This window comes from Solanum stenotomum, chromosome 3 (genome assembly GCF_019186545.1).
Source record: "Solanum stenotomum isolate F172 chromosome 3, ASM1918654v1, whole genome shotgun sequence".
NCBI classification, from domain to species: domain Eukaryota; kingdom Viridiplantae; phylum Streptophyta; class Magnoliopsida; order Solanales; family Solanaceae; genus Solanum; species Solanum stenotomum.
The window spans coordinates 11,155,745-11,170,215 of NC_064284.1; the positions used below are offsets into that span (position 1 = coordinate 11,155,745).

The 14,471-nt window shown below is 34.7% G+C and overlaps 2 protein-coding genes across 3 annotated transcripts; both read left to right on the plus strand.

Moving 5' to 3' along the window:
- The first annotated feature begins 818 nt into the window (after positions 1-818).
- On the plus strand, positions 819-7,578 carry LOC125860409 (protein STICHEL-like 2). Of its 2 annotated transcripts, none has more exons than XM_049540362.1 (8): positions 819-1,116; positions 1,479-3,150; positions 3,248-3,467; positions 4,308-4,490; positions 4,600-4,818; positions 5,715-6,423; positions 6,915-6,969; positions 7,193-7,578. In XM_049540362.1, exons 2-8 carry the CDS (start codon positions 1,546-1,548, stop codon positions 7,262-7,264), a joined length of 3,063 nt encoding a protein of 1,020 aa, XP_049396319.1. In that variant the 5' UTR covers positions 819-1,116; positions 1,479-1,545; the 3' UTR covers positions 7,265-7,578. The 2 variants fall into 2 exon arrangements, with proteins under 2 accessions (XP_049396319.1, XP_049396321.1); XM_049540364.1 differs by having other exon boundaries at positions 831-887.
- Positions 7,579-8,489: 911 nt separating this feature from the next.
- Positions 8,490-12,257, plus strand: LOC125858274 (probable inactive receptor kinase At2g26730). Its single transcript, XM_049537995.1, has 2 exons — positions 8,490-9,980; positions 11,384-12,257. Exons 1-2 carry the CDS (start codon positions 8,669-8,671, stop codon positions 12,049-12,051), a joined length of 1,980 nt encoding a protein of 659 aa, XP_049393952.1. The 5' UTR covers positions 8,490-8,668; the 3' UTR covers positions 12,052-12,257.
- The last annotated feature ends 2,214 nt before the right edge of the window (positions 12,258-14,471 follow it).

The window sequence follows — 14,471 nt, forward strand, 5'->3', positions numbered from 1 at the left end:
GATATATTCCCTTTCATTATTGTTGACTAGTCACAATTTTCTTTCCAAGAATCAAATAATGTAGGTTTTGCCAAATATTTTAAAATGGATTTATTTTATCATATTAATATGGAAAAAGTATAATTTATAGTACTTTTTGCATAATTTTTAAATATTTTATTTTTTAATTTAAAATTTAAAATTTAAAATTAATATAATGTAATTTAACTTTAAAAGTCAGTCAAACAATCTCTCGAAAACATAATATGACAACTAATTATCTTTATTAATTAAGTTGTTTGTAATCTTTAAAAACAATAATTACAACTATTAATAATGATACAAATAATTAATTTCCCATAAATTATAATTTACAATTCATAAATAAAATTTAAATACTACAATGACCTTTTTAATTAGTATAATTTAAATTTAAAATAGACAAATAAAATTGAACGGAAGAGTCGGGGACATGAGTAAAACCAAAAAAAGTTGCCCCACGCAGCATCTACAGTAATACTAGCAACAGCTTTCAGCCATCAAGCCCCAAACTAACTGAAACCGTCAGAAACTAAAATACCCAAAGTACCCTTTCAGCACCTTCTTTCTCTGCAAAACTCAAAACACACACTGCACTGCAAGTAACAGTAGAATTTCTGAAAAATTATTTGACATGCCACTGTACACTCTTTCCTCTCCTCTATTCAATGTGATGGCGTGTTTTATCATCTTCACCCCTATACATTAACTACATTTACTACTTTGCCACTCACCTCCTTATCTAGCCTACAACAACAAGTAGTTATAGTAACTTGTTTTTCGATGAGTCAAAACTCGTGAACTTCGATGTGCATTTTGTTATTTTTTTTGCTTCTTCTTCAATCCACAGGTTTTCTGTGCTTTCATGTGTCTGTTTTCTTTCAAATTTTGTCGTTTTTTGAGTTTTTCTAATGTGAAAAAGTATTTGTTTACTAATTTAATTTGAACTGAAAGATTCGTGTGTAGTATTAAAAAGTAGTATTGTTTTGGGCTGAGCGATAGAGTTTATACTTTACAAAGGGTATATGAGTATTTCGATGTATATGTATGGGAATGTGCTCATGTTGACTGTTGCTTCATTTTTCTGTATATACAAAGGTATGTTTTCTCATTTTTTTTGTTGTTTTAGTGTTTTTAGGTGAAAATGGGAAATGGGGTTTTGAGTTTTTTGTTTTGTTTGAGCTCTTTGTTATAGTTGAAGGGTACTACATTTTGTGAATGTAGTTGCTGGGGTTGAGATCATACGAAAAATATTTTTCTTTTGGGTATTGGAATGCATCTTATCCCCTTTTTAGTTGTGTGTAGATGTTTGAAAGATGCGGTTTTCATCAATTTTGAATACCCTTTTAGGACTTTACACTATTGCTTACGGGAAAGTTTGATTCTTTAGTTCATTGTGAAGCAATTAGAAAAGACTGAAGTTTTATTTTTACTTTTTTTTTGTTCTTGTTGAATTCTAGGTAAAAACTACAGCATTGTTTTATGGGCTATTTGAAAATCTTCAGTTGTATTGATAATTTTTGAGTGATGGATGGGAGACGGCATTCAGTTGATGTTCCCATATCGAAAACGCTGGTTGCACTAAGAAGAGTGAAGTCACTTAGGGATCCAACTACGAATTCGATTAGCAAGTTTTCTGGAATGGTTGATAAGTTGAATTGGGAAACACATTCAAGTAATGCTATTACTTTAGGATTTGAGAATAGGCAAGAAGTAGGCTACAATGAGGATAGCAGTGCCCTGGGGGGAAATGGCTTTGTTTTGAATGCTAACCGGGAGGAATATGCAGGGGATCAGGAACTTAACTGCAATAAGGGGAATGGCAAATCGCAGTTGGGTTCGACTCGAATGGAACGTTGGAATGGGAATGTCGAAATGTCTAACATACGCCAACCAAATGAGATAGAAAGAGGAAATAAATTATCAAGTAAAAGATTAGGTAATTTTTACAGGGATCAAGGAATGGCAATGACTGGTATGACACCTTCCAACGCCTGGGAGGAGGGCAATGGTTCCAGTAAAGAATCAAATGAAGGTGCAGTGCCGGCAAAAGATGTTTATTATGCAACAAAAAAGAATTGCAAACATAAAAAACATAATAGATCATCTAGAACTGCAGCTGGTGATATCTTGAGTCGTGCAGGTAGTCCGTACTTTTCTGTAAGTGATGCTCCAATCGAAAGCTCAAACCATGTCATTTCACTGTATGGTAATGAAGATATTGACAATTTGGAATCTGATAATGGTGGATGTGGAATTAGCTCCTGCTGGTTAGGCACCCCCAAGTTTAGGGGATCAAGTCCTCTTACACATATGGAAGAGCGACCACTTTTGTCTGCAGGAATAGGTGAGACACTCTTAGCCCTACAGAGACGAAGTTTGACACGAGATAACAATGGATTTGCTTCACATTCAGTAAGTCCTAGAAATCTCAGTCAAAAGTGCAGGCCAAAATCATTCAGTGAAATGGTTGGACAGAATGTGGTATCAAGGTCTCTGTTGAATGCTATCTCTAGTGGGCGGATAAATCCATTCTACCTGTTTCATGGTCCTCGTGGTACGGGGAAAACATGCGCATCAAGAATATTTGCAGCTGCATTAAATTGTCTTTCTCCTGATGCCGAGAAACCATGTGGCCTCTGCAGGGATTGTGTTCTCTATTTTTCAGGAAGAAGCAGGGATGTTAAAGAAGTAGATTCCTTGAAAATCAATAAAATGGAGAGAGTTAGATTACTTGTCAAGAATGCAGTGACACCTCCAGTTTCATCCAAATTTAAGATTTTTATAGTTGATGAGTGCCACTTATTGCGAGAGGAAACATGGACAAGCATTTTAAATCACTTGGAAGAATTGTCTCGGCATGTGATCTTCATAATGATCACCCCTGACCTTGATAAGCTGCCTCGTAGTGCAGTGTCACGGTCCCAGAAATATCATTTTTCCAAAATAAAAGAAGTCGATATTTCAAACAGATTACATGAAATTTGTGAGGATGAAGGAATTGATTTTAATCAAGATGCTTTGGATTTCATTGCTTGTAAATCAAATGGTTCACTTCGAGATGGAGAGATAATGCTTGAGCAGCTAAGTTTGCTTGGTAAAAGAATAACAATGCCATTAGTCTATGAGCTAGTGAGTGTTCATTTGTGACTTCCCTGTGTTTCCTTTTCTATATCCTCGTTTTATAAAAGTAACAAGAAGTAATGTTGTCTATTCATCTTCCCTGCAGATTGGTGCCGTCTCTGATGATGAATTGCTGGAGTTGCTGCATCTGGCATTGTCATCTGACACTTCAAATACAGTTAAAAGAGCCAGAGAGCTGATGAGGTCGAGAATAGATCCCATGCAATTGGTGTCACAGCTGGCAAATCTAATAATGGACATTCTCGCTGGAAAATGTCAGAGAAGTGCTTGTGAAGTCAAAGACCGGCTATTCAGCGGACACATTTGTAAGTATAAGGTTCTATTGTTATTTGTCCTTTTATATGTTGCTAAGCATATTCTGCACGTCTCAAATCAAGTTTCTTTCTTGGATGATGACTGATTACTCCAGTTGTATCAGCTGGGATCAGGGGCCACTGATGGGGTGTACTAGCTCCAAATCATCTTTAAGGTTGCTTGTAGCTTGATTAGTTCGGTTGAGATTAGGTTTTAGTACCTACTTCAGTTTACAAATTCTGTGATGAAAATGGACATTTATCTTGCAAATGCCATATTCATTCAGTGTTAAATTAGTGTTTCCATCCAAAATCATCTGGCAAATAGTGTGGTCATATAGACTGTTGATGAGGAATATTTTCGAGTGTTCAAGCATACATTCTATCCCATTCTGCAAATTATAATAGTGACCAGAGTATGTACTTCTGGACTAAAATCCTTTTTGGTGTACCGCGTGCCACCTTAATACTACTTTAGGGAATTTAGCAGATAAAGTTATTGAATAAGTGAGAGTATAACAAATATCTGCTTAATTCTATCCTTTTTCATTATAATTCAGAATTCTAATCTTTGTTTTGCTGTTTGATTCATCTTTATTATTCCCTATTATCTGATAATTCTTTGCTCTTGCTCATCTACACATTATGTGATGATGTTCTTTAATGAGAAGTCTAGAACTAATTATGCTTGATAGGTATGAAACAAAAAAATCAAACTAATCAACTCGACTTTTTTGTTCCGAGAATTATTTTAAGATTGTGTTCTAAATCTCTATGGTGGTGCTCCACTTTTTCGTTGTCTTGGAAGACTGTTATATCTAAAAGATTGCATTTTATTACTGTATATCATAGCTGATGCTGAGAAACAGCAACTTAGTCATGCACTTAAAGTACTCTCTGAGACTGAAAAACAATTGAGGATGTCGAAAAATCAAACAACATGGCTGACTGCTGCGCTTCTACAATTAAGCTCAGTGAGTTCTTCAGTCGATGCCAAAGATGGAAGTTCATGCTTGAGAACGGTATATGAACAAGGTGGGGATGATTTGCGTGACACTCTCCTATACTTCTTGTTGTTTGGGACAAGGCTAATTTTTATGTTCATCAAGTTCATTGCAGTGGAATTTTGTTTATGTTGTGTCAGATCCTGATGGTCATCTGTGTAGTACATCATCAACAAGTGAGAGTTTGAAGCACCGTACAAGTTGCGCTTGTGAAAGTATGGAGTCTTGCAAAAGGGGAATGCAGGATGATAAAGAAACTCTGGCTTCTATATGGTGTAGAGCTACTGAAATGTGCGGATCCAATTCCCTTGCGAACTTTTTGAGAAGAGGGAGGTTGTCATCAATTTGCCTTAAGCAAGGTAGCAGTTCCCTTGCTTTACATGCTTATTGCATCATATATATCTTCAGCTTTGCCATCTCTGTGAATACCGTTACATGATTACATTCTTTTCTTCAATCCGGTGTATAACGTTAGGCACACAGGTATCCTATTTTTTGTAAATGTTGATGCTTCAAAGCTCCTTTAATCTAAAGAAGTTGAAGTAGGGAACAACTCTTGAGTTAGAACTCCATGATGATTTCCTGTAATGAAATGAAGCTAGAATTTTATATCATTAAGGGGTCGTTTGGTGTGAGGGATAAGAATAAATAGTCTTGGGATAAAAAAAAAAAAGTCCTAGGATAAAATTTTTGTGTCTTGTTTGGTGGCCATGTTTGGGATAACTTATCCCACCATTTATACCATAGTGATGGTTAAAGTTAGCCCATATACATGGTGGGATAAGTTATCCCATGATAATTAATCTTGGGATAACTTGTTCCCAACCAAACAAACCCTAAGAATTAGATCAATTTTATCCTTCTATCCTCCTCATTTACTCCCACTTGGATACACTCTTTAAGGCACCAAATGTGCTTTCCATGGGTAATGATCCCTATTGCTTTTCTGTTTTCATTTATCCTTTTAACAACATTATCAAGCTCTTGACACCTTTAAACCTCCTACTCACCTCAATCTATATTTTTATGTAAATCCTCTGATAAATCTTGAGTCCAAGGAAAGGACAATAGGAATGTATTCGGACTAAAACATAGTTTGAGTTCAATGTTTTGTTCCTCTTTGATTGTTTCTCCAACTTCATGATGTCAAAATACTTGTTACAAGCAAACAGTATGCCTTCTTAATCTATCGAATGTTGCCTTACACAGTTCAACTTTTCCTTCTGTCATGAATATGTTCCAATCCATGGTTCAGGTTTGGCAATTGCTGAGCTGGAGTTCTACTGCCCGAAAGACATATCAAAGGCTGAGAAATTGTGGAAACCCATTGCAAATGCACTTCAACGAACACTATGTTGCAATGTGGAGATCAGAATCAATCTTGTACCCGGCTGGTTCCCCAAAAAGTATTCTAGAATGAAAAGGTTTTCTTATAGACTTTTTAATTGTTCGCTTGGTAGAGCACATTCCAAGATGGAACGTATAAGTAATGCATCAGAAATCTCCGATTCTGCTTCTAAAAGAGTCATAATGGTGGATAAAGTTGTTGAAACATGTTCCTCTGAGTGTTTATCACAAAACTCTCAGATATGTTGTCCTGTTACAGAAATTATGACCATAAGAAACAGTGATGGAAATGCACTAAGCATTGGATCAGATACACCCCAGATATTATTGACAGATGGTTCCCTGCAAACACATCAGTTAGAATCTGATAGTTTGAAAGAGAGAAGTACTTGTAGATGCCGGGATTTATTTACTATAGAGTCAGAGAAAAAAACAAGCTGTTTTCCTAGAACAGTAGGACTTCTAAAGAGATCAAGGTCATCAAATGCTTCTCATATGACTTTTTCGATTACCCAACCACAAAGCAATTTGGTTCTATCTATTCCCAGCAAGACACCTTGTCAAAGCCACATTCCTTGCAGCAGTTTAAATAATCACTCTTCTGGGAATCTAGATATGTAAGTATTTTATATCTCAGAATAATTTTTCCCATATTTCTTCTTATTACAAGTTCTGTGCTATAATCCTATTTGTGATCTCAATTTTTGGTTAGCTTTTACATCCGTGAAACCCACAACAAATGTTACCAAATTTTTATTGGTATTATAACCGAAATCTCAATATGCAATTGGTAATGGACCGGTAAAATAATGGACACCACAAGATATGGCTGGATCTTGAACTGCTAGATGCCTTGTTGGGTAATTTGTTTTCCGAAATCCTGAAGTGAAACGTCTGATTTAGTTCATGGTTGCAGAGTTCCTGTTCAATGAAAGAGTTATCTGCAGCAATGCCTGATTTACAAACCATTCCCGACTACCTAATCATTACATGAATCTTTCTATAAGTTGAACTGCTTGTTTTTCAAGATAGCTATGTATCACCAGTATTATGTTCTTGTTTCCCAACATTAAATATAAATATAGAATGTCTTTCTTTTGTTCAACAGTTCCAAGGAGTCAAGGTCACATTATTGGAGAACTGCTCTGTTACCCTTCAGGAAGGTAACTGCGGTACCTTATTATTTATCCTTCTATAGATGCAAGCTTGCACCTAATTGTGCCTTATGAAAGGAACATATTCCCTCCCACATACATTTTGGCTTAATCATTTTGATTCCTTTGCTATTTACATTGCTGATTGAAATCATAATTTAGTAGTATCTGTAAAATCATCTCCATACATCCAAAAGTTCATACTACTAACCAATAATGTTCGATAATGCAGGCTTTGCAGCTGAGACATCCGCATGAAAATCCACCTCAAGAATGGATTCTACCTTATTCTGCTGCAAATTAGCCATTGGAAATATAACATAAACAGTGAAAACAACTGATGCTGCAACATAACTTTCATCCATTTTCATGATTTAAGTAAGCATTTTTTGTTACAGTTAGCACTAACAGAAGTCCTAATCCAGAATAACTGTTTAGTTAACTTTGTGTATATACAGCCTGAGTATATCTTGGTCTCCTCCTACATATGTATCAAATTTAAGCTGTGGTTTATGTGGCCTATAAGCTAATGTCTTTGTTTTTTTGGCTCATTTCAAGTCTTTTCTTCTATTGGGCCAAAAAATTGTGGATTGAAATCCATTAGAAAAATCAAATGAGTGGTCCATTTATCTTTGTTGTAAATCTTTTTTGTGTGTTATTTTTGGTTTTTCAACTAGTTACAAACTACAAGTACAACTAATTCACGTGAAGACAATATGAGACCCACTTTTTAGTTGTATTATTCTTTTGGTGGGACTGTGTCACCCTTAATCAGAGGTGTCGGGTTCGAGTCATGGGTATGAAAATTTTTTGTTGGGACCGCCACATCCAAATAAGTGTGCAGTGTGCGATTTAAATTTAGTTGGGGACCCAGACACCATATGGAAAGCCCAAAAAGAGAGTATGTTTTACGTCAATTTTAAAGAGTTTCCAAATATCTAAGGGCGACAAGTTTTTTATATATTTGTTTAATGAAATAAAAAGCGTGAAGTAAAATAAAAAAAATTGATATAGTGATTACATATATAGGGACCAGGTTTATACCTTGTTAGACACGGTACAACATAAGCCATTTTGTAAAAAGTTATACTCTATTATTTGTCAACTTTACCTAATGTATTTGTGCAAGTAATATGAGACGGAAGGAGTAAAATTATGTCGATGCAAACTAAAACTAAAGACTTTTTCATACATGGAAAGTATGATTACGTTAAATACAACAAATATTAATATTTTGGATTGAATGCTTCCCATGAGATTCTCTTACTATTTTCATTATATATTCTTCTTCTAATAAGGAAAAAACATTCCTGCCAAATGGCTTTAAAGTTTAATACTAAGTTTTTTTAATATATATGAACTGGAGGCTACTCACATTGAACTGATAAGGAATATAATAGTTTAAAAAATATCGTCTTAGAATATAGTTTGATTATTATTTTAATAATATGTAAAAAAAATTCACCTTGAAGGAATCTAGTGGCTTTTTTTATGACACCTTGGTCCCCACATTCCACACTCACTCTTTCCTTCCCCTTTAAACAGTCATGCATTTACATAAAGACAGTGACTGTTTTTTCTCTCTCTAAAATTTCATCTTCTTTCATGGCTTCTCGCCGGAAAATCAAGAATTCCCGTCGGGAACCACATTCTTGATTCGCATTCTTCTTTAAAAGGGTCGGAACAAGAAAACAAAGGGTGTTTATAAATGGCGGTGTTTTTAAGGTTTGTTTTTTGTGTTTTATTCTTTGCTTTACTCGGATTGAGTCGTTACCGGGTTTTTTCAGAGCCTACACAGGATAAGCAAGCTCTCCTTGCTTTTTTCTCTCAGATCCGACATGCGAATCGGGTCCAATGGAATTCTTCTGCTTCTGTTTGTACTTGGTTCGGAGTTGAATGTGACCCGAATAACTCTTTCGTTTATTCACTAAGACTTCCTGCTGTTGGTCTCGTCGGGAAAATTCCTTCTAACAGTTTGGGCCGGCTGAGTCAACTTCGAGTTCTTAGTCTTCACGCCAATCGTCTATCTGGTTCAATTCCTTCGGATTTTTCTAACCTTAAGCTTCTTCGTAGTCTCTATCTTCAAAACAATGAATTTTCCGGCGAGTTCCCGGAGAGTATTCCCGGGTTGACCCGGTTAAACAGGCTGGATCTTTCGTCGAATAACTTCACTGGTACTATCCCTTTCTCTATCAATAATCTGACCCATTTGACTGGACTTTTATTGCAGAACAATAGCTTTACTGGTACTCTTCCTAGCATTAATCCGCCTGGTTTAGTGGATTTCAGTGTTTCGAATAATCAGCTAAATGGGTCAATTCCTACTGCACTTTCCAAATTCCCAGCTTCCTCTTTTGCTGGTAACATTGATTTATGTGGCGGCCCATTACCCCCATGTACCCCATTTTTTCCTTCTCCTTCACCTTCCCCTGAAACAGAACCAAAAACCCCTCCGTCAATTAAGAAATCCAAGAAGCTTTCAACGGCTGCCATTGTTGGAATAGTTATAGGTTCAATAATTGGGGTTCTCCTACTCTTGTTACTCCTTTTCTTCTGTTTAAAACGAAGAAAAAACGACACATCAAAGGTAGAAAAACCTCCGGTAGCATCAAGAGCTATCGGGGCAGTAACAGGGGCAGCGGCTGAGGCAGGGACATCGTCGTCTAAAGACGATTTAACCGGTGGTTCAGGTGAAGGGGAAAGGAATAAACTTGTGTTCTTTGATGGGGGTGGGTATAGTTTTGATCTTGAAGATTTGTTAAGAGCTTCTGCTGAGGTTCTTGGAAAAGGGAGTGTTGGAACAAGCTATAAAGCTGTTCTTGAAGAAGGTACTACAGTTGTTGTTAAAAGGCTTAAAGATGTCGTTGTGCCCAGAAAAGAATTCGAGCAACAATTGGAAGTAATGGGGAAGATGAAACATGAAAATGTGCTACCTTTGAGAGCATTTTACTATTCTAAAGATGAGAAATTGTTGGTATCTGATTATATGCCTGCTGGAAGTTTATCAGCTCTTCTCCATGGTACGCTGCTCTTATTATTTTTAGTTAAAACTAACTCAAACTTGTTCGTTTTAGTGTATAATTTGCTCTATTATATGTTACTGCAATTCTGTGTCTAAAATTTGCTCTCAACACTTAAGTTCCATTTTTGCACCAATGTTTTAAAACTTTAATGGCAATAAAGATAGTAGCATTCAATTCTTGCTAGATTTTAGTGACTTTGTTCTGATTCTTGAAGGGGGTTAGGTGGGTTATAGGTATGAAAAAGATTGATTTTTTATTTTGTTTCTTTTTTTGGAAGAATAGATGGGGCTTCAATCTAATACACGTGCAGATCATGTACACATTGTAGCCATAGTTTTACAGCCCTTCTGAACTGGCATTGCATTATTGTTTCACTCAATTATTGAAGTTTGGTATTACTTCTTTAGTACATTTATTGTCAATTCAACCGCAAATTGCGCATTTTGTTTCTATAATTCCTTAAGCTACAGAACATTCTTTTTTGAGAGAAATGGAACAATGACATTTTTATTATGTTTTATTCGAATCGAGAGCATATCGAATACAATCTCTCTATCTTAACAGACACACTTGTTAGATTACACTTTTACTCTTTTTTTTTTATGAAACGAACGTAACAATGCAACAGACCACCATGATCGTCAATATACCTTCCTTTATAAATGATGAAATGAGTTTAAAAAGTGGAAAAAGAAGGCTTCTTTCTTGTTCAAAGATTTACCTTTTATTTTGCTACATTGCTTGCGTCTATTTATCAACAAATAACTTGTATTATTGTAGTTATATATATTTTAAAATATTTATTATACATAGGGGAAATGAGGGAGGGAATAACAAAGTGTTGTGGAGTTTGGTGATATCAAATATATTAATTAAATATTAATCTTTGGTTTTCTAACCCCACAATTTTCAAATCATGATTTAATTAGTAGTAATTGCTGTAAGCCTAAACAATACTTATATACTTAAAAAGCTTATATTACTTTGGCTTTAAGCTATTTGGTGGTTATAACTGTCTGATTATTATTCATCTAATCTTGTTGATTCTTTTGCTTTACTTTATTCATCATTGTTTCTTGCTGTCCCCCATTTTTCTTCTTTTGTTGAAATAACGTGCTGCTTTACTCTATTGTCCATTGATTCTTGCTGTCACCCATTTTCTTCTTTTTTGGTGAAGTAAAGTGCAAAAGAAAAGCTAATAATACAATGTGTCCTCTTGAATCTTGAGTAGTTCAACTGCTTTGAATTTGAATCCAACTTATTAATTTGCATTGACATTAGTTTACGAGTGAGGTTTGACTTTTGAGTAGGGTAGGATGTACACAGACCTTATCCTTACCTTTGGTTGTCATTGGTTTGGTTGTCTAATTAAAATGTTTACTTTTGGTTAATTCTTGTAGGTAGTAGAGGATCAGGGCGTACGCCACTTGACTGGGATAGTCGAATGAGAATAGTGTTAGGTGCAGCAAGAGGCATTGCGTACCTCCATATTTCAGGAAAAGTTGTCCATGGAAACATCAAGGCTTCGAATGTTCTCCTTAAACAAGATAACCAAGATGCATGTGTATCTGACTATGGATTGAACCCTCTTTTCTCTACCTCAGCACCAGTTAACCACCGTGTTGCAGGATATCGTGCACCTGAGGTTCTTGAAACTCGAAAAGTCACATATAAATCCGATGTGTATAGTTTTGGAGTGTTAATGTTGGAGCTTTTAACGGGGAAAGCTCCAAACCAAGCTTCACTAGGTGAAGAAGGCATTGATTTGCCTAGATGGGTCCAAAGTGTTGTAAGAGAAGAATGGACCGCGGAGGTGTTTGATGTTGAGCTAATGCGATACCATAATGTGGAAGAAGAGATGGTACAACTACTTCAGATAGGTATGGCATGTGTTGCTACCATGCCAGACCAACGACCTGCCATGACTGAGGTGGTTAAGATGATCGAAGAAATGAATCGTGGTGATACAGATGATGGTCTTAGACAATCCTCCGACGATCCCTCTAAAGGTTCCGAAGGCCAAACACCTCAGGAGTCTAGAGGTTCACCTCATGGTATTACACCATAAAAAGAAATTAATCATAAAAATGGATGGCTTGATTTGTCAAAAATTCTCAGAAAAGCCTAAAGTAAATTGTATTAGATTCTTAGCGGGGGAGCCTTTTATGTGTTTTTATTTTATTTCATTTTTTTTTTCTTCTTGAAATTATTATTTTGAGAAAATTTGTGGAATGATTTTTACAGATGGTTAGTTGAGAATTTGAATATTTCAGTGAAGTGATTGGGAAATTGAAATTTGACCTTGTGAGTTGTTTAAAATAATCATGTGATTCTTTTGGTATAAAAGGCTGTTGATTAACACATCCATTATTAGTTTAATATTTGCCAACTAGCAATTCAAAAGGTTACATCTTGGAATTCTAAGAATATTTGAGAGGTAGTACTAATAATATTTTAATATTAGATGAGGTGGATTTGGTCCGACTGCAAGGTGTTATATCACATGCACTTCATGGACTTTATATGACTTTTTTTAATTCAACTTCGATTAATTTTAGGGATCCAATTAGAGGAAACCCTCCTAATTGAAGGTTTTATATTACAAAAAAAACTAGACGCTAGTTGACAGTTGTGTGTGGGCCAGCAATTTCAAATTTGTTAGCGCACACACTTTTTAATAAGAAAATTCTAGAAATAACAAACAGACATAATAAGACTTAAGCTATTATTTTGATAATTGCGCTTCGTAGTTATAATTTTATTGTTATTGTTAAAGAATGACAAGTCTCATATTGGTGGTTAATGAGATGGGTGGACTCCGTATAAGACTTGAACAATTCTCCTCCCCTTGAACTAGCTTTTGGGGTGTGAGTTAGGCACAAGACCCTAATTTAACAGTTATGGCGGCTGCAGTTTGTATATTTTGGCCCGTTTATATATTTCAGAACTCGGTTTGTATATTTCGATTGCCGATATACAAATAAGGTAAATTATTATGATTTTTTCATAAATCGTATACAAATAATTAGGGTTAAGAATATACAAAATTCTGAATTTATACAATCAGAAACCGAATTATACAAATTCTGATTTTATATACATCAGGCAAATGGTTAGAAATGGGGAAACTATAGCCGTGAAACATATACAAAATTCTGAATTTATACAATTAGAAATGGGGAAACTCTAGCCGTGAAGCATATACAAAATTCTGAATTTATACAATCAGGAATTGAATTATACAAATTCTGATTTTATATTAATCATGTGAATAGTTAAAAATGGAAAAACTATAGCCATGAATTATAATCTTCTTAAACTGAAACTATAATACCTAATATAGGCTAAATATTTGTTGTTCAACATAATTTTCCCTTTGAGGAATTTTGATTTGACATAAAAATAAAAATTAATAAACATAAACAAAAGGTACCAAAATATTTATATAGTAAAATAAAACTATTCTTTTTTAATCTCTAAAAAGAAGAAGCTGACTGACTGGTGAATGATTGCTTCTATTTTCTTTTGGTAGATATAAGGATGACGCAAGCTTTAGCAATTAATATCGTCATCTAAGTGTAGAAATTTAGACAAAATACAAAGACGACTTTTTAAATATATAGTACTATAGTATTCCTTTGATTCAATAAAATATTTATATTAATTATTTTATTTTTTAAAAAACCGTAAAATCTAAAGTGCACAAAATAAAATTGAATGAGGGATTAACTTAGATATGTGAATGTGAACTCACTTGTAACTGTTGAACACTTTGAACAAAAGTGCTTTGTTATCGATACACAATGTTCATGACGCAACTCACGTGTTTTCACCTTGATATGTGCGTAAAATTTACTCTATTTCTCCGTATTAATTTATTTATCTAATTTTAATTTAATACGAAATTTAAAAAAGTAACTATGACTTTTGAATTTTATAATCTTAAATTTAAGAGAAAATGGTCTAAAGGCCCCCCCCCCCCCAACCTATACCCAAAATCCAACTACACACTCCAATTTTGTGGGTGTCCTATTACCCCTAAATTTCATATTTCTCTATTTTCTACACACTTAAATGCTGACCTAACACATAAACGAATTAAAAAGAAAAGTGACAGAAAGAAATGAGGGGGAATATATTTCTTTCCTGCCCTTGCCTTTTCTTTTCTCCTGCTTTTTTTTACTCCAAAATACTGCAGATAACCCATCTTTAAGTTTGAAGCATTGTCAAAAGAGATAATGTATTTTATTTGAAGTTGAGACAAACAATATTTTCAAACTTTTCTACTTCTTAAAGAGTTTGAATACTAAAGAAGCAAGCATAAAATAAAACACACTTTGTTTTGCTTTTATTCATCTTATACTTTCTCCTATTATAGCATCTACAAGCAGAAATTGCACTCAAAACTAAAAAGATAAATTCAATTTTCCCACTTCCCATTTTCTTTCACTTGAATTCAAAGAAACGACACCTACTGGTCAGTACTGG

Coding starts and splice junctions, on each gene's coding strand:
- LOC125860409 (XM_049540362.1), top strand. CDS start 1,546: ATGGATGGGAGACGGCATTCAGTTGATGTTCCCATATCGAAAACGCTG. Junction 3,151..3,247: donor TGCCATTAGTCTATGAGCTA/GTGAGTGTTCAT, acceptor TCTTCCCTGCAG/ATTGGTGCCGTCTCTGATGA. Junction 6,424..6,914: donor TCTTCTGGGAATCTAGATAT/GTAAGTATTTTA, acceptor TTTGTTCAACAG/TTCCAAGGAGTCAAGGTCAC.
- LOC125858274 (XM_049537995.1), top strand. CDS start 8,669: ATGGCGGTGTTTTTAAGGTTTGTTTTTTGTGTTTTATTCTTTGCTTTA. Junction 9,981..11,383: donor TTTATCAGCTCTTCTCCATG/GTACGCTGCTCT, acceptor TAATTCTTGTAG/GTAGTAGAGGATCAGGGCGT.